The following is a 23535-nucleotide window of genomic DNA, read 5'->3' as shown; positions in this document are numbered from 1 at the left end:
AGGCAACCTCTCGCAAAAAAACGTTTATCGCGAGTAGGCATTCTATCGATTTATCGCCGGATACGATAGCAAAAGCAACGTTAAACCGGTGTGAATAAGCTTTTGACCCCTACTCCGATCAGGTAACAGGAACGAGTGGGGATAGATCTGCAGCATCTCTGGATGACCTTCCCTCAGAAGCGGCTGGTGGGGAGGCTGGGAGGTCCTTCTGGACCACAGACACGTGCCACCTGTCATACATTTTGAGGTACTTGCTGAAGGTTGACAGGGAGATTAGTGGCGGATTAGAGCTTAAATGTGAGCAAAGATTCGTCAGATCACTTTCTAAAATTTTGCATTTTGCGCTGAAAAATGGACCTATACGGAGGATGCAAATCAAAGGACCACGTTACTACACAAGGAGTACAACATGTAAAATAATTGAAGAATAGAAACCGTGAAGTGCAAGTTTGAAAGTGCTGTGTTTAAAATTAGATTTTGAGTGACCAATGACATTGTCGACGATGGAGCTTTACCAAAATCACAGCAATGTGAGCGATGAAATTTATGATCTTCGACGAGCGTCGTTACAGCAGGAGGCGAAGATACATGATTACGAGCGAACGAGGGAAAATCGTGATCGATTCGTGAAGAGTCCTGGTAGCCATCAGGATACGATGGAATACGCGTCGGATTCGAGCAACGAAAGCTATAAAGATGTTCACAGGAAGGTTGAGAGGAAGAACAGCTCGCCGGTTGCTGCTTCGAGTGCGTTCACGATTGATAATATACTTGGGAGACACGAGAAGAAGGATAACGAGGCTTCGGGGCTGAGTGGGTTTGAGGACAAGGATGAGGAACCGGAAGACAGGGAGGAGAAAATGGACGGAAGTCAGTTTATTAGACCTACTGCTGTTCCAGCTACGCATTCGGGTATTTGTGACAAATTAATTATAATTTTAAGACAGTTTCGAATGTAGACATTTAGGGATGATTCTTTCTTCAAATGGAAATATAAGGCTTTGAAAGTTTTGAGACCAGATGCAAACGATCAGTAATTTTTAATTCAAAGATATTCAAGTAAGATTTCATTTCATTGTTTTTGAAATTCTGAATTGTTGATTTTCAAATTCATGAAAATTGATTTTCTCATTCAAAGTCTTTCTTCGAGATGAAACTTGATTCAAATAAATATGTCTGACATTATTACAGTAAATTACGTCTTTGCATAATCTTACTGTTACAGACATAAATGCGAGTTTGTACACTCCAACAGGATTATCCTACTCCGAAGTCACACTTTCAGATCCTTCAGGATACTCGGCAACGTCTTTAGCTTCTGCGTCGCTTTTATACAACAGTTGGTTCGCTCAAACAAAACCTGGTCAATTGTTCGGATTACAAGGTAAATATTGTTTGTACTAACCCTCTTAACTCTAACAAGCATGCTTGAAAATTTATGTAATTTCCAAGTGAGTACTTGGAAATTACGTAAATATAAAGTGGGCGGACCTAAAATGAAACTGAACGAAATAACAATTCAAATTAGTCTACAAAATAATTAGATTTATTTATTAGTTTGATTTATTAGATCCATGTGTTTGATAAAAGATAAAATAATGTGTGAAATAATATGTGAATAATATGTAATAGTTACAAGCTAGTTAGGGTGAGTTTCTTCTGCGATTTTAAATTTGCCGCTCATGAGAAGCTCCTAACCTAGAAATCAAAATTGTCAAATAATGAATATGGAGACTAAAAATTGTAATGAAATAGACATTTAAAAAACATAATATATATAATATTCCATCGTATCACTGCTTCTTAAATTTATTCCCGTCACAACCCCTTTTTATCATCCGACTATTTCTCAACCCCTGACTTCAGTATAAAGTGAGCATACAAAATATGAAAGAATATTTTCTCATAAATAATTTACGTCTCAACAAGCAATGAAAAGAATAAACATATGAAAAGCAGATTTAGATATCAATTACATAAAAAATAAAATAAAATCACTGCTTGTTCCACAAAATTCATGTACCTGAATTAAATCTTCGCTATCCCCAAAATTTACCCCTTTTTACCACAATAAAGTGTTGTTCACAATGAAGAAAGTTGTTAAATTCCTATTTTTAGAAATGCTGTATTAAATCTTTACATGAAACTAGTCTTTGCATCATACAGAAACATCAAATACGAAAACTTTCAAAAAATGCGTCTCCTAAGGTACTCTTTGAAACAACGACATGTTTCTTTCTGTGACAACAAAAGACTCTAATTATCCGCTCGTAATAACTTATCGGCGTAATTCCATTTTCGCGAACAATGCCGGGAAGAGCGAAATCGTCGGGTTCTTTCTTGGCTCCAAGGGAATATTGGATATTACTCGAGGCGCCTATGGTAACAGCTATTCGACACGCGAACGTCACATTAACAGCTGGGGTGTTGCATCCCCATGATGTTTCGGTGTGTTACCGGCCAGGTGTAAAATATTTAGTTGCTCGGATGTCAAGCTCGTGTAAATTTAATTTATCGGACTGTATTTTAATTCCTTTCTGCTCATTTTTCACTGTAAATATTACTCAAGTGCTTAAACACTCGATAAAATCATTAGAGACTCAGAAAAATTTATAAAATTCATGCTAAAACTTCAGATCAACAATTTTGTTGTCAATTTTGATTTAATTGATAACAACTTTGTATGAAAAATTCAAATTAAATATTAACTAATCTTTGATGGATTTGATGTACTTTCTCGTGTATTTTATACAAATTATTTTGTACAAATCTAATTGAACTGTCTGCCATGAAATCATCTATCATTTATGCACTTTATAATTTCAGCACAATTTCTGCAAAACTTGAACAGATTTAACGTAAAAATCTACATTAAAAATCATGTTAAACAATATTATAATTCAGAATAAAGTGTATGTAATTAAATTAATTATTACAATAGTTCTGTTTATGTAGAATTGAGGGTTGATTTTGATTCATGTAATTACATGGACAAATCGTACTAAATTATTGTTAAAATTCAGGATAATTTATGATTGAATTAATTCTTAGAATATGAGTACTGTACATATAGAATTGAAGTTTGAATTTGATTTATTTAATAGCATGAGTAAATCAAGAAAACTAATGTTAAAATTCAAGATAAAATATTAATGATTGAATTAATTGTTTCCATAGAAATATTTTTCATATACAATTTACTGAAATTGATTCATGTAACTGCACGAGTAAATCAAGAAAACTAATGTTAAAATTCAAGATAAAATATTAATGATTGAATTAATTGTTTCAATAGAAATATTTTTCATATACAATTTACTGAAATTGATTCATGTAACTGCACGAGTAAATCATGAAAACTAATGTTAAAATTCAAGATAAAATATTAATGATTGAATTAATTGTTTAAATAGAAATATTTTTTATATAGAATTTACTGAAATTGATTCATGTAATCATGTGAATAAATCAATATAACTAATATTAAAATTCAGGACAAGTATTAACGATAAAAATAATTCTTCCAATAGAACTCTTAACATAGAACAGTGAATTGAATTTATTTAATTACACAGGTAAATAAACATTTAGTACATACAAACGTGTTAACATAATTTGTTACAAAAGAGTGACAGATCTTTTGAGACGTGAATAATTTTTGCCAGAGAATCCGCCATCGTTGTTTCTGTTCTTTCGCTACCATCCGCCATGCTGTTAGGAACCCATTTATCAACGACGTTACTCTAACCACCTTCCGGAGAGGTGCTAAATGTCTCCGTACACTCGTAAATCTTGGCTCGCAGGTATTCGTTCTTCGTCACTGTATTCGCTTTTTGGCCAATAGTCTCTCTTCTAAGAAACACGACCGATTTGCACAACGAATTTGTCCCGATTAATTCACACCAGTGTGAAGAAGGCAATTAATGTGACGTAGGAGAAACGATCAGTTCGAGCAAACATTGGGGTTCTTCGCAAAACGTGATTTACGAAAAACGTGATTTATCTGCCACTTGGAAATGTTCGTGCTTTTTATGTCGGGGATAAATTTATCTGAAGTTTTCTTTCGTTTCGGCAAATTACGGATGTGGGAGGAAGAGATATTAATGAAGTTTATTTTAGAGGTAGTCATTAGGACCTTTAGGGTTTGGAGAATTGGACAATCGGAAACACGGGAAAAACGGAAAGTCTTAATGACTAATTCAAATTATGGAGGGTCAAATGTACACATTTTATTGACACTTGTATTTTATAATTTGTTAGGAATATTAAAAAATAAGGTGAAATATTGCAATTTAAAAACCTGAAATTCTTATGTATTCAAAGAATTAGAATTAATTTCTTCAATTCAATATTGTTATATTTTTAAAATTTCAAATTTGAAAATGATTAAATTTCTAAATTCCTATAAATGATATTTAAATGATTAATATATCATCGTAGAAAAAAAACTCTACCTTTAAAAATCATTATAATTTTCAAGATATTATATGATTTCCATAAGAAGTATCGTGTTGAAACATCAACGAGAAAGTGAAGTGTGAAAAAAGTGTACGAAAACAGACAAATGACGTCAGCTTTAAAAATATTTGCTTCTCCTCGAATTTTATTAAATCAAGAAAAATTTTGCATATATAACTGTTTGAGTAATTAAATGACTTCAAAATGGCGCTAGAAAATTATTCAACCCCAATAAAATTTTAGTTATATTTTAAATATTGTGAGACCATTTTGACATTTTTTTAAAAATTGTACAAAAGGTGTACAAAAGTTATACTTGTATATACTTAATATAAGATTAGTGTTAAAGAAAAATAATTTTTGTAATATAAAATAGAAAGTCTGAAATCGACAAATGGATACTAAATTTTGTTACAAAATAAAAATATAAAAATATAATAAAATTGTAAATTACTGAAAGAAGATAAATGCAAACTTTGTTCTGTTTAAAGTTAGTTCAAATGAATTGAACCTAACATTGAACCTCTTACAAGCCTACAGAAAAATGCATAAAGCTACAAGACATAAAATTGTTCCTTAAAATCGAAACATGTACAAAGCTTGCAATTTTATTCGATTTCATAAAATTGATAATTAACGATTCCTTTGTAGTAGTTAACGATTGATTTTTGACGCGAGTTACACCGCGGTGTGATGTTATCTAAATGCGACTAACAACGGTATAATACCTCATATAACCTCTTGAACGGAAATGTGTGGAACTTCTTTGCACCATAATGATAATCGCATCCAAACGTTCCTCGGTATAAACTGTTTGTCCAACTCTTTGCCACGTTCTGGCTCGTATTGACATTAAGATGTCACACGTTCCTCAAACAATCCCACATGTTTTAGAGACGCACGGTAACTCTAGTCGCGGTCCAATCGGCACAGCGTACCGGAGAAAGTGGTAATTGAGTACAAGCTGACAAAGTTAGCCGAACAATTAAGGGACATCATTATAATGTTAAATTTTTATTATCACTATCATAAATCTTCGGGAAGGTCTGTCGCGATCAACTGTCACTTGCTCAAAGATGGCATTCGATTAATATTTAACTTCGTTGAAATGTTCGCTTATTGGTCAAACGTTTCAAGTATTTTTATTGTTTGTACAGCACCCAAACCCAGTGGACGACGGTCCAGGAAGCCGGGGATCGATCGGAAACCGCGGCAGGCGTACAGCGCTAAACAACTGGAGAGGCTCGAATCGGAATTTAAGGTGAGATTAAATCTTCTTTACCAGTGGTGGCTGAACTCTTTTCTACTTACTTAAATTGAAACCTAAGAAATATTAAAACAATCATTGACCATGATGGTCAAAACACTATAGGTCCTTTTTACAGTTCTTCAAACTTTCCACAATAAACTTGATAACTTTATTATTTGATAATTGTGTTAGTCATAAAACAGTTTATTCGGCATGAGGACCATTTTGCCAGACAGTAAAAAGAAACATAATAAAATGATATTTTAATGTTATTGTCATAAAGTACTTCATGTATATTACACTTGTAAACTGTGGAAGTTAAGGGTGGTTAACCCTAAACATTAACATAACCTTCATTTATTTCTTTATTTATGTGTATAATGTACTGGGTGGTCCAAATAAAATGTCATAAAATATTTTCCTTGAAATCACACATATGAATTTTATTTCTCTTTAACTAAATACGACATCCAATTTTTCTGTAGAATTTTTAATGCAAAATTAACTCCTGAGATCAACTTAAAGAATACTATTTTTTATTTTAATAAAATGTAAAATCCTCCATTGATCACCCAGTTACTTCATGCATTAAATAAATTAATAGTGTGCATAACTAACAAATTACATCAAAGAATAATATTTTTAAGGAACAATGAATATCTTTAAAATAAATGTGGGTCGAATCTTGATCCCCCCTTACTTCATACACTAAATAAATTAATATTGTGCATAACTAAAAAATTACGTCAAAGAATGATATTTTTAAGGAACCTTGAATATCTTTAAAATAAATGTGACGAATCTTGATCCCCCCTTACTTCATACAATAAATAAATTAATATCGTGCATAACTAAAAAATTACGTCAAAGAATAATATTTTTAAGGAAACTTTAATATCCTCAAAAATAAATGCGACAAATCTTGATCCTCCCCTTACTTCTGTTACGTTCCGAACAGGAATCTTTTTCAAAATTTCCTTTGTAGTTTTGACCGACCGGATGTGTATCGATAATGCGTATTGCATTCTGGGAACACCCTGATCGAACGCAGTAACGGTCTTTCAATGTTTATTAGATAGACTATCTTTTGGCGACTAAACTATGATTGTTAATATAACACATTCCTTCCTTGAAATCAACGTGGTCCCACGGCCAAAATCTTAGATCATTTCACTTCTCCGAACCGCCGAATATAAACAGAAGTCACACTCGTGTGGTCCGATAACGCCAAGCGTTCTGGAATGTTCCTCAAGGGCCCACGACGCAATATAAAATTGTAATAGAAATAGTCTTTGCAACACTACAAAATTATATAAATTACCCATAGTATTTCTTTATACCGTTATTATTAATACGCACACGTCAATCAGTCCCACAATAGTTACAGTACCGAGCGCGATTTAACTTTAATAATTGTAAAACGAAATAGATAATGTTTCGTTCTAAATTTTATAATGTATACAGATTAACATTTTATATTGTATTGGTTATGCATGTAAAATTATTCAATAGCTAATTAACAATCCATAGCTCAAGGGTAAAGGAAAGAACTATATAGAAAGAGAGAAAGATAAGAGCTGGACAAGGGAGGAACACATGCACCCACCATCACCACCTAATTAACGAATCACGGTCTCTTACGCATTGGCCTCGCAGCCTAATTCGTTAGGCGCATATTACTGCAACATAAACAATTTCGGACTAGGCCCACTCTGGTCTTCTCCGAGAGGTGCAAGTTGCGACACTCTTCGGTGTATAATCGCGAGGTGCGTGTCGAGGGTCCGTGAAGTGGTTTAGAGACGAGTTTGTTCTTGAATTTGTTAAAGTGCAAAATTCAGACAAAGACTCTATCTTCACGTAAAACTTTCGCGTTATATAATCACATTAAATTTTCAATTCAATTAATTATTCTATTTTTCCATTTAATCACATTCAATTTTATTCTTTTTAATTTTTAACGTATAATTTTATTTTATAGTTTAATTGAATTTCACAATTGGTCAGTTCAAAATTATCATTGGTGGAGCGCTTTCATGTGTGTGTGTTCTTCCCAGGAACCAGGCGTAATTGGCATTTCACGTTTTGCAAGAGGTTGTTAATTCTAAATTCATTCAAGTACACATATTTTGGTGAGTTGTTTCCTTTATTCTTCCAGCTATTTTATGAATTTTTCGGCAAGTAAATCAGTAGTTAATTATTTAACTTTGGGATTTCCCTCACTGGATTATAAAATTATTTTGTATTTGAGTAATTGTTTCTCCTTCGAATCTACGAATTGCGCGTCTCGGATATTTACAATATTTCTGTTCAGTTCATTTTGATTTACATTATATTACATACGCTACCATTCTAATCTCTTCATATTTTATAAAATATAATCTTTTGTATCTTTTAATTATTTTGAATTACATTTCTTTTATTGCCTCCGTCATATCCTATATTCATTGCGATCTTGTGAAAGGGCCCGTATGGGACTAGCGTATCTCCGGATCCACAAAACATAAAGTCCCGTTAACAATTAATATTGTTAGGGCAAACAAATCTTCGAGGCTTTATACGCGCGCTTCCCGCACGTAACAGCCTAGAAGAAAATTGGTGGCAGCGGTGGGATCCTTAAAATCACGGTGGGATCCCTTAAATTCGGTGGGATATTTTAAAAGCACGGTGTGATATTTTAAAATCACGGTGTGATCTCTTTTTCAAAATTTCTACTCTCTTTTATTCAAAATTAAAATTTAAAAATCTTACAATTGGAATTTCAAAAGGTTTAGAGATACTCGTATTCATAGGATCGCAATCAAAAAATTAAATTTTTGAAGTAATTCGAGAAGCGCAATTTTGCAATTTGTTACTACACAGATTGGAAGGAAAAGCAATTTGGTTCCCTTGATGGCGCTTGCTATTGGATTTTATTGCCATTATCACTTATATTCTTACGATTTTACTTATATCATTTATTGTGTGTATATTCAAAATTATTAACATATAACACAAAATGTCGCAACCATTGCATAGCGCTGGTTCGAGCGCAGAGTCTCATTCTCGTACCGAACAAATGACTGCAACTTTTGCTGAAAGTTTTGCAATACAACAAGCCATCGCTAGTATACCATATTTCGACGGAAATAATATACCGCTTAAAGATTTTCTTATAGATATACAAAACAGTGCATATTGTCTTCCACCAGAATCAGAACGACCTTTTATACGTGCAGTTTTAACAAAATTACGCGGAGAAGCAAGAGATAGCATTTGCGATTTACACTTTGACTCAATTAATGAATTAATTAAACATTTAAAACGTCGGTTTGCTCCGGGAAAAACTTACGAACATTATCAGCAAGAGATTTCAAATATTCGGATGAAAAGAAACGAATCTGTTTACGCTTTTTACGATCGTTTGAGAATTTTAATTAGTGGGTTTCAAAATTTATTGAAAGACAATTACGCTGACGACGTGGACAGTATTTTAAAGCCTGTAAAAGCAACAGCTATTAATGCATTCATTAGAGGTTTACCAGACGAATTAGCTAGAGCAGTAGACGCACGAGATCCAAACACATTAGAAAAAGCATTAGAAGTCGCAATTAAAGTCGAAACTAGAATGAAATCCGGAATTGTACCATCTTATGAACAGAATAAGCCTTCTATTAATCCAGAATATCGATATGACTACCATCCACGTGAAAATTACAGATCTAATAATTATCGTGAATATTCTCATAATCCATATTCATCTTATCAACACCGAGAATTTCCAAATTATCCGATACAAGATGAAAATCGATCTAGAACACCAAGTCCATATCGTACACCCAGACATATGCAACATTATCATTTTTGTTGTTCTCAAAATTTTCAACCAGTACAACATCATTGTCATTGTAATGTTTCTTCCTGTTGTTCAACTCGTTATCATGATCATAATAACCATCAAGAATCCAGATTTAGATCTCATTCGCCTTCTACAACCAAAATACCGCCTCAAAATTCTCCATCTGCTCCAAAATCTCGATCACCTTCTCCTCATCCAGTCAAAAATAGTCAAGATAGATCAGGTTCTTTAAACTCTCAAAACGCTCGTCGAGTGGACGCGACGGCGAGCTTCGGGAAAAATCAGCGTCAACCGACAGTAAAATTTTTGGAACAGAACGAACATCTTTTACCATAGAGATGAAACGCGAATCACCAATAGTAAAAATGCATGCGAAAGAGCTACGGACGGGTTCAGCTAATTTTCTCGTAGATACAGGCGCGGAAATAAATATAATAAAACTAAATTCACTACACGAAGACACAACAGTTTCAATAGATGATTCGGCTATACTTAGTGGTATAACAACGGAAAAGATAAAAACAATAGGTAGCACAATCGTGACTTTGCAAAATAGACCGGTTAGATTTCATGTCGTAAAATCAACTTTTCTTTTGAAACATGATGGATTATTAGGACAAGACTATCTTAGACAAGAACAGGCTGAAATTTCTTTTGCGCATAACACATTAGTTACTCAAAGTGATCCGATCAGACCTATTAGATTCATAGACGAAAACTCAATGCAACAATACGTGGAACGTCGAAATTTAAAACCGCGAGTACTTTTGATTAAAGCAAGAACACGACAACCTATAGCAATAGATGTGATAAACGCTAATCTAAAAGAAGGTTATTTACCACTCATAGAAAACATTGATGGCTTGTACATTGGCGAAGCTGCAGTCTCTGTGAACGACAGTGGCGTGTGTCATGTCTTGGCTATCAATACATTAGATAAAGATGTAGAGGTAGAAATACCTGCCCAAGAGTTAGTTCCGTTTGAATATCATAATTTTCCAGAAGAAGAATATTTCGATTCCGACTCAGAAGACAAAAATTTAGAAAATGCTTCAGATAGAGTTTCAGAAATTGTTAAACGACTACGATTGGATCATTTAAATACGGAAGAACGAGAACACGTAATAAGTCTTATTGAAGAATTCCCTGAAAGATTTCATTTACCTGGCGATAAATTGCAAGCAACATCGTTTATTAAGCACCATATACCGACTGTAGATGACATTCCAATAAATACGCGACAATACAGATTTCCACCGATTCATAGACAAGAAATAGAAAGACAGATTTTAAATAAATTATCTGACGGGATTATAAAACCATCAAATTCACCATATAATTCACCGCTTTGGATTGTTCCGAAGAAGCCTGATTCTAAAGGCAATCCAAGGTGGCGAATGGTAATAGATTTTCGAAAATTAAATGAGAAAACAATTGGCGATGCATATCCGTTACCAAATATTGCTGAAATATTGGATCATATTGGTGAAGCTCAGTATTTTTCAACCTTTGATTTAACTAGTGGTTTTCAACAAGTAGAAATGGATCCAAAAGATGCCCATAAAACAGCTTTTACCACACCCACAGGTCATTACGAATACGTTCGAATGCCTGAAGGTCTCAAAAATGCACCAGCAACTTTCCAAAGACTAATGAATTTAGTGTTACGTGGCCTACAGGGTGTCGAAGTTTTCGTATACCTTGACGACATAATAGTATATGCCAAAAATTTAGAAGAACATAAAAAGAAAATTCATAGACTATTTATGAGGTTAGCTGACGCAGGATTAACTTTGCAACCGGATAAATGTGAATTTCTAAAAACAGAAGTAGCATATTTAGGACATGTAGTTAGTAAAAACGGGGTGAAACCCGATCCAAAGAAAATAATAGCAGTGAAAAATTTTCCTCGACCAAAGAATCCGAAAAATGTTAGACAATTTTTAGGTTTAGCAGGATATTATAGACGTTTTATTAAAAATTTCGCAGAAAAGGCCAAACCACTGACAGAATTATTAAAGAAAAACGCAAAATTCGTTTGGGGTACAAAGCAAAGACAGAGTTTTTTAGAATTACGTAAAGCATTATGCAGAAGTCCTATTTTACAGTATCCAAATTTTGATAAACCTTTTACATTAACAACAGACGCATCAGATTATGCAATAGGTGCAATATTAAGTCAAGAATTTAATGGTCATGATTTACCAGTAGCATATTTATCCAGAACTTTAACAAAACCAGAACAAAATTATTTTACTACCGAAAAAGAATGTTTAGCAGTTTCATATGCGATTTTGCACTTTCGACCATACTTGTACGGACGAAAATTTACATTAGTTAGCGATCATGAACCGTTACGTTGGATAAATTCAATAAAAGATCCAGGACAGAGATTGATTCGTTGGAGATTAAAATTACGAGATTACGATTACGATTTTATTCATAAATCTGGTAAATTAAACACTAATGCAGATGCTCTATCGCGTAATCCGGTTATCACACACGAAATAATATCTTCCGATGAATTTTCCTTATCTTCGACTGACGAACAGGGCAATTCAGAATTGAATACTAAAATACGAAATTTACTTCCAATTTCTGGTCCCGAATCTTCTAAAACTCCATTACAACCTGCAATACAGACTGATACGATTGAAAAACGGAAAAGAGGTAGACCATTAGGTTCGAAAAGCAAGCGAAATAAAATTCGGACGACTCTTGATACAGAGGCAATAGCTACTAGGACTAGATCAAAATCTAAACCTGCAGTGCTCCAGCCTGAGCGCATTTCTGAATCTTCCGACGATAGTTCAGATGATGAATTATCCGATGCTCCAAAATTTTGTCGTCGCAGGAGTGTGTTACCTAATCTGGAATTTCATTCAGAACCACGAATGCTGGGTATCCCTACAGTTCCAGAGAAGGAAACTACTGCGTCTCCTGTGTTGGACGAAATCGAACAGGGTTCAGAGATAGTTCAATCAGGTGAGAGTGCAATGATTGAATTACCAGAAGCTTATAGTAGTGACAGCGATGACGAGACTTTACGAAATTTGAATCAAAGCAATCAAGAATTTTCTGACATTACATCTGACGAAGACACTACATTACAACAGACACAAATTCTAGCAGACGTAGACTCTAACTCAGACTTAAGTGATGAAGATTTACAAGAACATTTAGAACAGTTACAGTTTCCTACATCAGATCCTTTAGCATTATCCACTCCCATTTCCAAAACAAAAGCCAAATTGAAATCTAAGGAGGGAGGAAAGAATGCTACTGTGTCAAAATCGAAATCTAATTTTATACATAATCCAGATTTTTCAGGAATTCAAATTACCGAAAATTTACCGTTAGATTCACCTTCCGAAACTCAAAAGATAGTAACTTATTCTCGAGAAAATTTAACATACAGACATTCACATTATGTTCATTTTATCTCTTCAGATTGTCGATTAATTACTCCCATAAGTAAATTACTTTCTGATTTAGGTATCATAAATACAGGAAATTTTCAGAATTCTAAACCAAAATTAGGACAAGTACTAGTCACAAAACGCGGAAAATATAAAGTTTTCAGTGTAGTTATTAAAAAGAACTGTTTTGATGAATTATCTACAGAAATTTTAAAAATTGGCTTACAAAATTTGAAACAAATTCTTTTAAGTTTAAATATCAATTCTTTTAGAATATCACAAATTGGCGATTTTACTGATACATTACGTCAGAATACACTAGCGAATATGTTAGTGAATACTTTTGAGGATAGTAATATAAAAATAACACTTTGTTATGGTAATGTTCAAGTACCAGCCGAAGAACTTCGTCTCAAAATAATTTCAGAATTGCATGGAAGTTTAATTGGTGGACACAAGGGAGTTACTAAAACATATCGTAGAATTCGTGAAAGATTTTATTGGCCCAATTTACGTAATGATGTTCAAAATTTTATTCGCACTTGTAATAGTTGTCAAAATCAAAAATTAGTCCGAGCAAAAACTCGAGAACCAATGATAATAACTGACACACCTCTGGAATCATTCGAAAAGGTATCAGTAGACACAGTAGGACCCTTACCTGTCACTCCTAATGGAAATAGACACATTCTGACAATACAGGATAATTTAACAAAATATTGCATAGCAGTTCCCATACCTGACATAAAAGCTGAAACAATAGCTCATGCTTTAGTAACAAATCTAATATTACACTATGGTACACCCAAAGCAATTTTGACCGATAGAGGAACGAGTTTTCTCAATAAAATCATTTATTACTTAACTAAAACTTTTAAAATTCAACATGTAACTACATCTGGATACCGACCACAAACGAATGGCGCGTTAGAAAGAAGTCACATTGTTTTAACGGAATACATTAGTCATTACATAAATAATTTTGACGACTGGGATCGATTAGTACCTTTTGCAATGTTTTCCTACAACACCTCAGTACATGAAGCTACAAATTTTACACCATTTGAGTTGGTATTTGGAAAAGTTGCACGGTGTCCGACTTCATTTACAATAGACGATAAACTACCTACGTATAATTCGTATTTACATGATCTAATAACTCGTCTTTCAGAAATGCAAACAATAGCAGGGAATAATTTAATTGAAGCAAAGCAAAGATCTAAAACTTATTATGATTCAAAATCGCGACCGTTTAATGGTAAGATAGGGGACATGGCATACGTCATTAACGAAGCACGAAAAAGTAAATTCAGTAGGCGTTATCATGGACCATATAAAATAGTTGGAATTTTAGAAAAGAATAATGTTATCCTGGAAGTTAATGGAAAGCAGGTCACGAAACATGTTGATAAACTAAAATTATTGTAAATTAGGAGGGAAGAATGGCATACACATGGTTGGCATTGGTATTCTTTATATTAATCACCCGAGCTCAAGAACCATACCGATTGACACGCATCGAAGCTAATCCTGGATTATACTACGAAAGGCTCCATAATATACGTTTTCAAAGGGCTGATTGGCGTGTAATAGTAGCGATAGACATAAATAGACTAGAACATGAATTTCCGGAGGAATACACAAACCTAAATATCATTTACAAGCGATGTTTAAAGTTCCCGGTTAAGTTAGAATGTAGTTCTGTTTTGCGTATACATTACCTCAATACGAAAATCGAAGAAGCACTGAAGATACATGCAGAAATTAAGGAATTAGCTTTGGAATCTAATATAGGAGGAACGGAGAAAGATGATCCACCGAAAACCCTAACTCGTCGTAATGCTCCTTTCGAATTTGTTGGATCAGTCAGTCGTACACTGTTTGGCACATTAAATACGGACGACGCAGAGTACTATGATTCACAGATAGACAAATTGTATACTGATCAGAAGGAAATAATGCAACTTGTGAAAAATCAAACACATGTAGTCATAAGTGAAGTACATAACATACATAAACTGATAGAGAATCTTACAACCAAAATGAAAGATAATAGAGCAAAAATTAATGAGCTGGTAGAAATTTTAGACGAGGAAAAATTATTAAACTACACAATTGCACTGAGTCAATACGCAAGTTCTATTGAACATTCGTTGAACCATTATATCACCTCGGCGCAAACTCTTGTAACCATCATACTTTCGGCACAAGAAGGAAAATTACATCCATCTCTGTTGGACAGATATAAACTAAGAGCTATTATAAGCGAAATTCATCATTCTATCACTCAATACGAACTACCTGTACCTCGAAATTACGAAAGAATCGAAGAAATTGCTAAAATAAGCCAAGTGTCTTTGGAACACCGATCTGATAAAATAGTTGTAGTTATACGCATACCGTTAGTCAACCGTATGGAATACCACTTATATCAACTACACAGCTTACCGATATTACAAAATTTAAGCGACGGTTCAAACATTTGGGCTACCGTATCGCCTCGACATCCATATATAGGTCTAAGCAACGACCACAGTACATATTTTGGCGCAACCGAATCTTTTCTAAATTCTTGCAAAGAAACCTGGTACACATACTTATGCAAATTAGAAGTACCTCTGTATGAAACCTCAGTATCAGAATCATGTGAAATATCCTTATTATTACGACCACATAAGGAAAGCTTACGGACTTGCGATATAAAAATAGCACTGTCGCATGACCCCTATTGGCTCCGACTAAAACACACAGGAGGATGGTTATATTCAATTACAGAACCAGAATCTTTACAATTTTTGTGTGAACATCATAAGAACACATTAATCACCATTCAAGGAACAGGAATAGTGGAAATAGACCCAGACTGTATAGCTAAAACTAGGTCTACTACTCTGATTGGAGTTCAAACTTTCAATAGTGCAGAGCAATTTTACTACAACCCAAATTTGCTTTTAAACATTAGTGAGATTTCACCTAAATTAGAGCAGTATCATTTCATCAAGTCTATTGACGAATTTGAACCAAGTCTTACAAAATCAGCCATCGGAAACACAATGGAATCCTTATACGAAATAGAGACAAAACTGGAAAATTTGGAGACGCATCATCGCGATCGAAGATATCATTTTGGATTGACTTATGGAACTCTAGTAACTCAGGCACTAGTAGTTCTGGGGTTGATGATCGCTTATTTCTGGAGTCCAACCAAACCATTATCTTACATACTACAATTATGCAGAAAGAAGAAACAATCATCATCTAAATCTAAAGAAGAAACTACAATCCCACTTGAGGAACTCTCCACTGTTTCCGTACAACCGACGTCACATACACCGCGAATTATTATAAACTAACAATATATATATACACACAATATTTAGACTTATTAGTTCAAAATTAGTCACAAATATTTGTTTAATAGATTGTCATTTCCATTATTGCAGTTCTCTTTTGACTGATCGATATATTTATTTTGTTTTACTTACTTAATTGCTTAAGTTATAGGTTAATCATGGCTACATACAGTATTAACAAAATTGATAACGAAGGTCATCGCCTCTTTGTTAGTCGACTGGCACCAGACACGAGGAAGAACAAACTCATGGCCGTATTTATCCCATATGGAGCAGAACATGTTGTAATATTCCAGAAAACACCAGTCAACCAGATTTTGTCACATTTCATACCAAGGAAGATGCAGAACACGCTTTGGACACAGGAAATTTTTGAATACTTTATCACAATTACCATAGTTACCGCAGATACGTATCGTCGGGGACGACGATGATTCTAAGGAGGGAGGACTGTTACGTTCCGAACAGGAATCTTTTTCAAAATTTCCTTTGTAGTTTTGACCGACCGGATGTGTATCGATAATGCGTATTGCATTCTGGGAACACCCTGATCGAACGCAGTAACGGTCTTTCAATGTTTATTAGATAGACTATCTTTTGGCGACTAAACTATGATTGTTAATATAACACATTCCTTCCTTGAAATCAACGTGGTCCCACGGCCAAAATCTTAGATCATTTCACTTCTCCGAACCGCCGAATATAAACAGAAGTCACACTCGTGTGGTCCGATAACGCCAAGCGTTCTGGAATGTTCCTCAAGGGCCCACGACGCAATATAAAATTGTAATAGAAATAGTCTTTGCAACACTACAAAATTATATAAATTACCCATAGTATTTCTTTATACCGTTATTATTAATACGCACACGTCAATCAGTCCCACAATAGTTACAGTACCGAGCGCGATTTAACTTTAATAATTGTAAAACGAAATAGATAATGTTTCGTTCTAAATTTTATAATGTATACAGATTAACATTTTATATTGTATTGGTTATGCATGTAAAATTATTCAATAGCTAATTAACAATCCATAGCTCAAGGGTAAAGGAAAGAACTATATAGAAAGAGAGAAAGATAAGAGCTGGACAAGGGAGGAACACATGCACCCACCATCACCACCTAATTAACGAATCACGGTCTCTTACGCATTGGCCTCGCAGCCTAATTCGTTAGGCGCATATTACTGCAACATAAACAATTTCGGACTAGGCCCACTCTGGTCTTCTCCGAGAGGTGCAAGTTGCGACACTCTTCGGTGTATAATCGCGAGGTGCGTGTCGAGGGTCCGTGAAGTGGTTTAGAGACGAGTTTGTTCTTGAATTTGTTAAAGTGCAAAATTCAGACAAAGACTCTATCTTCACGTAAAACTTTCGCGTTATATAATCACATTAAATTTTCAATTCAATTAATTATTCTATTTTTCCATTTAATCACATTCAATTTTATTCTTTTTAATTTTTAACGTATAATTTTATTTTATAGTTTAATTGAATTTCACAATTGGTCAGTTCAAAATTATCATTGGTGGAGCGCTTTCATGTGTGTGTGTTCTTCCCAGGAACCAGGCGTAATTGGCATTTCACGTTTTGCAAGAGGTTGTTAATTCTAAATTCATTCAAGTACACATATTTTGGTGAGTTGTTTCCTTTATTCTTCCAGCTATTTTATGAATTTTTCGGCAAGTAAATCAGTAGTTAATTATTTAACTTTGGGATTTCCCTCACTGGATTATAAAATTATTTTGTATTTGAGTAATTGTTTCTCCTTCGAATCTACGAATTGCGCGTCTCGGATATTTACAATATTTCTGTTCAGTTCATTTTGATTTACATTATATTACATACGCTACCATTCTAATCTCTTCATATTTTATAAAATATAATCTTTTGTATCTTTTAATTATTTTGAATTACATTTCTTTTATTGCCTCCGTCATATCCTATATTCATTGCGATCTTGTGAAAGGGCCCGTATGGGACTAGCGTATCTCCGGATCCACAAAACATAAAGTCCCGTTAACAATTAATATTGTTAGGGCAAACAAATCTTCGAGGCTTTATACGCGCGCTTCCCGCACGTAACACTTCATACATTAACCCTTCCTGTGCCATTTATTTAACAGATGCGTCAATCAAGACTAACCATTCAGGACTATAACATTAAAATGAATAAAGAAAACTAAAATGTTGTGAGTATTTTATATTCAGGTATCCTTGATAATGTAACTTATAGTTGGACATAAATTTCAAGTTGAGGAATGTTCAAAGTTTGAGTAAGGTTTATCACATTTGAGCTGCAAGTGCGTCACGAGTGAGACTCGTCAAACCATGGGAAGGGGTTAAATAAATAAATATAATTAACGATCAAAGAATAATATTTTTGAGAAAAGCTGAAAAGTCCTTTAACATAAAAATTTGGATTACAGATCGACAAGTACCTGAGTGTAAGTAAACGAATGGAGCTCTCAAAGTCCCTAAACCTAACAGAGGTGCAGATCAAGACGTGGTTTCAAAATCGTCGCACAAAATGGAAGAAGCAGCTAACCTCGAGGTTGAAGATCGCTCAGAGGCAAGGGTTGTTTCCACCCACTTATTTTCCACCGGCACAGTACCCTTTGCTACCCTACTACACGGCACCCCTTGTGTTTGGGAATCCGTCGCCAGATGACGCTAACGTTAACGCAACGACGATACCGTCGCGATCTGTGGTATCTTCACCGGATACCGTATGAACGAATATCGATTCGAACTACTTATCCACGGATGAAAAAAGTGCAATCGTGTTCTTGTAACGGGAAACGTTAACCCTTATCCGGGAGACTCCGGAATCTTTTAAATGTGCAACAAATTATTTGAGACATCAAGAATTTTTGTAAAGTCCTAGGAACACTTTATGAGTGTATTGTTATGTTTTATGGAACTCTTTATGTTAGATAAAGGTTGGAAAACGGATAAGGGTTGGAAAGTTAGATTAAGAGTGAACTTAAGTTACCGAACGTACGATAATGTTTTATGTACATAAACTGCGATATTAATAATAAATAGAGCTTTAAGAAACTGATTTTTGTGGATTTGTTTGTTGGATGTTTGCCGAATGTGCTGGATTAAGCAAAACTTGCATCAACGTAATTTTCTGGTGTTTAAAATTTTTCAAAGATTTTATTCTACAATTTATATTTTTGGTTAATTGTTGAACTCTTCAATTCTTTAATTGATGAAATCGCGATCAATCACGATGCTATAAAGTCAGAAATTATTCAAGGTTTCTTTCTGACAGAAAAAGATATTTGGAAATATCAAATGTTGCAGTTCAGTTTTATTAAAAAGATTCATATTTTTATTAACACCCTTTCGTTAGACTGACAAACACAACCAATTATAAAGCTTGTGAAGAAACAAAAATATGTTAAGCATATGTTAAAAATATGTTAAGCCTGGACAGGGCTCATGAAGGTTTAATCCGGCACTGGTGACAGCTACACCATTCGCAAGGCAATAAAATAGAATTTCAAAGCAGAAAAAAACAGTTCAAGAATTTAAATGTACAATTAAGAAATGCAAATGAGATAATCAAAAAGTTAGTAATGTTTTTTAAAACATAGCGTGAGTGTATAATTAAAATAAATTTATATTGAAAGCTACAGACTGCATAGGAATATTGACATAAATATAAATGAAATTACTTGTACAAAACTGAGTTGGCTTTAATTTCTAACACTCTCGTATGAATAAACGAAAGGTGAAAACATCACTGATCATTTACATATAAATAAACAGTTAATATATTAAATCCTATACACTGCATAGAAATAATTGCAGATGAATGATAAAATTTGTATAAATTGAGGTTATGCTTTCTAAAATATTCATATTGGATTCAATGAACGAAATAGAAAATTAGGAACATAGTAAATACAGTTTGAATATATTTGTATTTGAAGCTGCAGATTGCGTATGAATAATGTTCGCATGAATAACAAATATAGTTTGTAAAATTCATATGCAGTGAATTGCGAAAGTAATTACATTCTCAACTGTACTTGTGCAATTTTTAAAGAAGATATCGTAAAATTGCACCAGTGGATAAACTTGGGGATGTTAGGTTAATTACTTGGAGCAAAAACGAAAGTATATCGGGAGCATAAACATCTGGATGTTCTCTAATAAAATAATTGCATAAAGTTATCAAGTACGAATATTTTTAAGATTCTACACATTTTTGACTAAAATATGTAGTCTTATTTTTGATTAATTAAAATACTTATCAAAATGATACCAAAATTCAAATGGTGTTAAAAAGCTCATAATATAAAACAGTTTATTTACCGCTAAATCTCAGGAAAAGATTACTACACACGAACAAGAATTAGGTGTATAATGTTAGTCGAAAGCTCTGCTAAATCTAGGGAAGCTGTAAGGAACGTTATTTGGGTTGACTACCCTGAGACAAGCTTAGACTCTAAGAACTTTCGTCAACAGTTAAAGTCAGATTCCTATCACGCGACATACATCCAGTTTCACAAAAGACTTGTCCCCAAAACAGATCTCATTGAAAATATTTATTAAACTTGATGCAAATTCTAACATCTCTTCGGACAATATTGTCACTTTTTTTCCGGCACACAGTGTGTTCCATGTCTCGCCCTACATTGTGGTATATTATTATGTCCCATCGATTTATCCGTTTCGCAAGCAACGGTTCGCACCCTCGGATATCCAGGAAGCTTTACTTTCGGAATGATACTAAATCTCTTAAAATTCAATTTCGGTTTCGCCTTTTTCTTCTTCTTCTTCTCCGGATGAAGGGTGCCCATATCGCGGGTCCTCACCTTGACGGACGACTGCACCGTGCGAACGTACATCATGGGGCTGCAACTTTTATCGGTGGTATCAGTTCTCTCTTTGAAGCGAACGGAAGTCTGAATGTACACGTTAGACTTATCCTTCTGGGCGGAAATCGCAGCCGCGATCGCCATCGCGTTCTGAGCGCACAAATAGCAGCAGCTCTTCGTGAAGTCTTGTGCCTCTGCCCCCAGAATCTGATGCGACAATTTTCTGTGATCCGGCGGAGAGGCGGTCGGACTATCCTCGGAATAGTCCTGAGGAACATCCTGAGGCTCACTCTTTTTACGCTCTTTTTTACGTTTCTTCCTTTTAGCCTTTTTCGAATCCTCGATCTTCTTTTCCTGCTTATCTTCCACTCTGTCCGGATGTTCCGTGGCAGCAGCACGTTGTTTACTTCGCTTTTTCTTCGTTCTACATTTCTTAGCCTTTTCTTTAATACTCTCGACGAAACTTGTCTTCGACTTCACTATCTTAGTCTTCTTTTTCCTGCAGCATTGAATGCAAGCCTGAAACAATTTTCTCACCGGATTCCTGGACTGCGTCTCCGACGAAGCTGGATCAACATTTTTGGATTTTCGTTTCTTCGTACTTTCAGGTTCGGCTATCGTGGAATGAAGTTATTAAGGATTTTAATTGTAATTGAATTTTGGGAATGAAATTTACTTGAGTTATGCGAGGACGGATTTTCCGTGCGTGGATTGTTATTAACTATCTCGTTATTTTGATTATTTTTGGGGTGCCGGTTAGCATTCACAAACGCATTCTCTGCCATTGTTTGCTTGTCGAACTATGCGGACTATGTAGTCAGCGGTTTTCGATAGGTTACATTCCATTTGTAAAGAATATCAAGCAAACATCACGTTACGTAAACTTTAATCTGCATCTGAAGGTAATTAAACGTAATAACTGTTTTGTACAAATAAAAAAGTATATCTCTTACTTTGAGTCGGTATTGGAAAATTAATTTTACTGTTAATAAGAGGTTAAGTACATCTTCATCGATTTCGTAATAGATTTCTCGTTAAAAGTACGCGGACGAAAACTTTTGATTAATTTCCTCGCTCCAGTTTTCAAATTAATATCGTCGTTGATAAATAGCAATTATTTAACAATTAATTTCGGAATATTAAAATTTCCTACATGTTTGACTTTTGAAACTCCCGGGTGGCCTAGAGCGCCACCAACGTACAAATATCTTCTACTACTATGAAACTTTACTCTCTGTATTTTTTTTCGATTTTAATATTTTATTCAGTGTATTATTTAAACAATCAATTTTGGAAGTTTTCATACAGTCAGTTAATTTAATGTGGAAAATTATAAAATTTTAATATCAGGTTAAAATCACACAATGGACATTTTATATCTATACTATGAAACAAATTTTTTAAATTATGACATTTTAATGTTAAAAAGTGATATAAAATTATTATGATGATTATTAACTATTTAAAACTTAATTTTTGTACATAATTAAATAAAATTTATATAACAGAAAATTAGAAAAATTAAATCGTCCAATGTGACCAATTAATTAATTAAAAGTATGAATAATTTAAATAAATTGAATAATGTTAACATTTTATAGTAAAAAAAGATTTGAACTTTTGAAGTCACTTCAAAGTTCCTTAAGTACCATAATGTCACATTATTAATAATCTTCAGTAATATGCTAAAGCAGAAAGTGCTTTAAAGTAACAAGAAAGAATATCTTTCCATTGATCAAAGAATTTTTTGAACAGATTACCACTTTACAGAATACTTTTTTAAACCTCTTTACCGGGAACGCATTAACAGATTCAACATCAATATTAAATATAATTAGCCAGCATTCAATTTACATTACTAAAACTGTAAAAAGATACTGAAACAGATGGAAGGTATTAATTTCTAATAGTTCTTAAATTATCTCCAATGAATTTCATCAGTCAACACACTATATGAACACATACTGAATATTTTAAATAATGAAGAAATGTTTCCCGTTCAATAAATGAACTACAGATCATATTAACGTATGCGAGTTAATAAAAAATTAATTCCTTCAATAAACAGACGAATATAAATATTAGCGAAGTCAATATTTGAAATACAAATAGATTCATAGCTTGCATTACATTTTCTGTTCATTAAGTATTCGTATAGAACACACTGATGTATACAAATACATATTTTCAATGTACAACCTCTCACTTGAGCGACTCTGTAACAAACGCTTTTGAATTACGGCGCCGTGAGAGGTAGTCACGTGACTCGCAGTGGCGCAGCCGCATTGGCGCAGGCGACGAGCGGTAACGCGTTCCGTTTGAATAAACCTACGAGTAATCGACCCTACAGCATGGCGGTAACAGTCGCGCTCTGGCGGTCGGTG

At 34.0% G+C, this 23535-nt stretch overlaps 2 protein-coding genes across 3 annotated transcripts; one reads left to right on the top strand and one right to left on the bottom strand.

Moving 5' to 3' along the window:
* Nucleotides 1-248: 248 nt before the first annotated feature.
* On the top strand, nucleotides 249-19552 carry LOC100880654 (uncharacterized). Its single transcript, XM_003706663.3, has 4 exons — nucleotides 249-912; nucleotides 1226-1384; nucleotides 5616-5719; nucleotides 18746-19552. Exons 1-4 carry the CDS (start codon nucleotides 489-491, stop codon nucleotides 19049-19051), a joined length of 993 nt encoding a protein of 330 aa, XP_003706711.2. The 5' UTR covers nucleotides 249-488; the 3' UTR covers nucleotides 19052-19552.
* Nucleotides 19553-20557: 1005 nt separating this feature from the next.
* Nucleotides 20558-22545, bottom strand: LOC105663555 (uncharacterized). 2 transcript variants are annotated; one of them, XM_076538971.1, is made up of 3 exons: nucleotides 22105-22545; nucleotides 21828-22047; nucleotides 20558-21765 (listed from the first exon to the last, which is right to left on the bottom strand). In XM_076538971.1, the coding sequence occupies exons 2-3, from the start codon at nucleotides 21934-21936 to the stop codon at nucleotides 20924-20926; spliced, it is 951 nt and encodes a 316-aa protein (XP_076395086.1). In that variant the 5' UTR covers nucleotides 21937-22047; nucleotides 22105-22545; the 3' UTR covers nucleotides 20558-20923. The 2 variants fall into 2 exon arrangements, with proteins under 2 accessions (XP_076395086.1, XP_076395087.1); XM_076538972.1 differs by having other exon boundaries at nucleotides 22135-22545.
* Between the last annotated feature and the right edge of the window lie 990 nt (nucleotides 22546-23535).

Source organism: Megachile rotundata, chromosome 13 (assembly GCF_050947335.1).
Source record: "Megachile rotundata isolate GNS110a chromosome 13, iyMegRotu1, whole genome shotgun sequence".
Classification (NCBI taxonomy): domain Eukaryota; kingdom Metazoa; phylum Arthropoda; class Insecta; order Hymenoptera; family Megachilidae; genus Megachile; species Megachile rotundata.
Note: the sequence above shows the minus strand (reverse complement) of the source record. Positions and strands in the feature narration are given on the sequence as shown.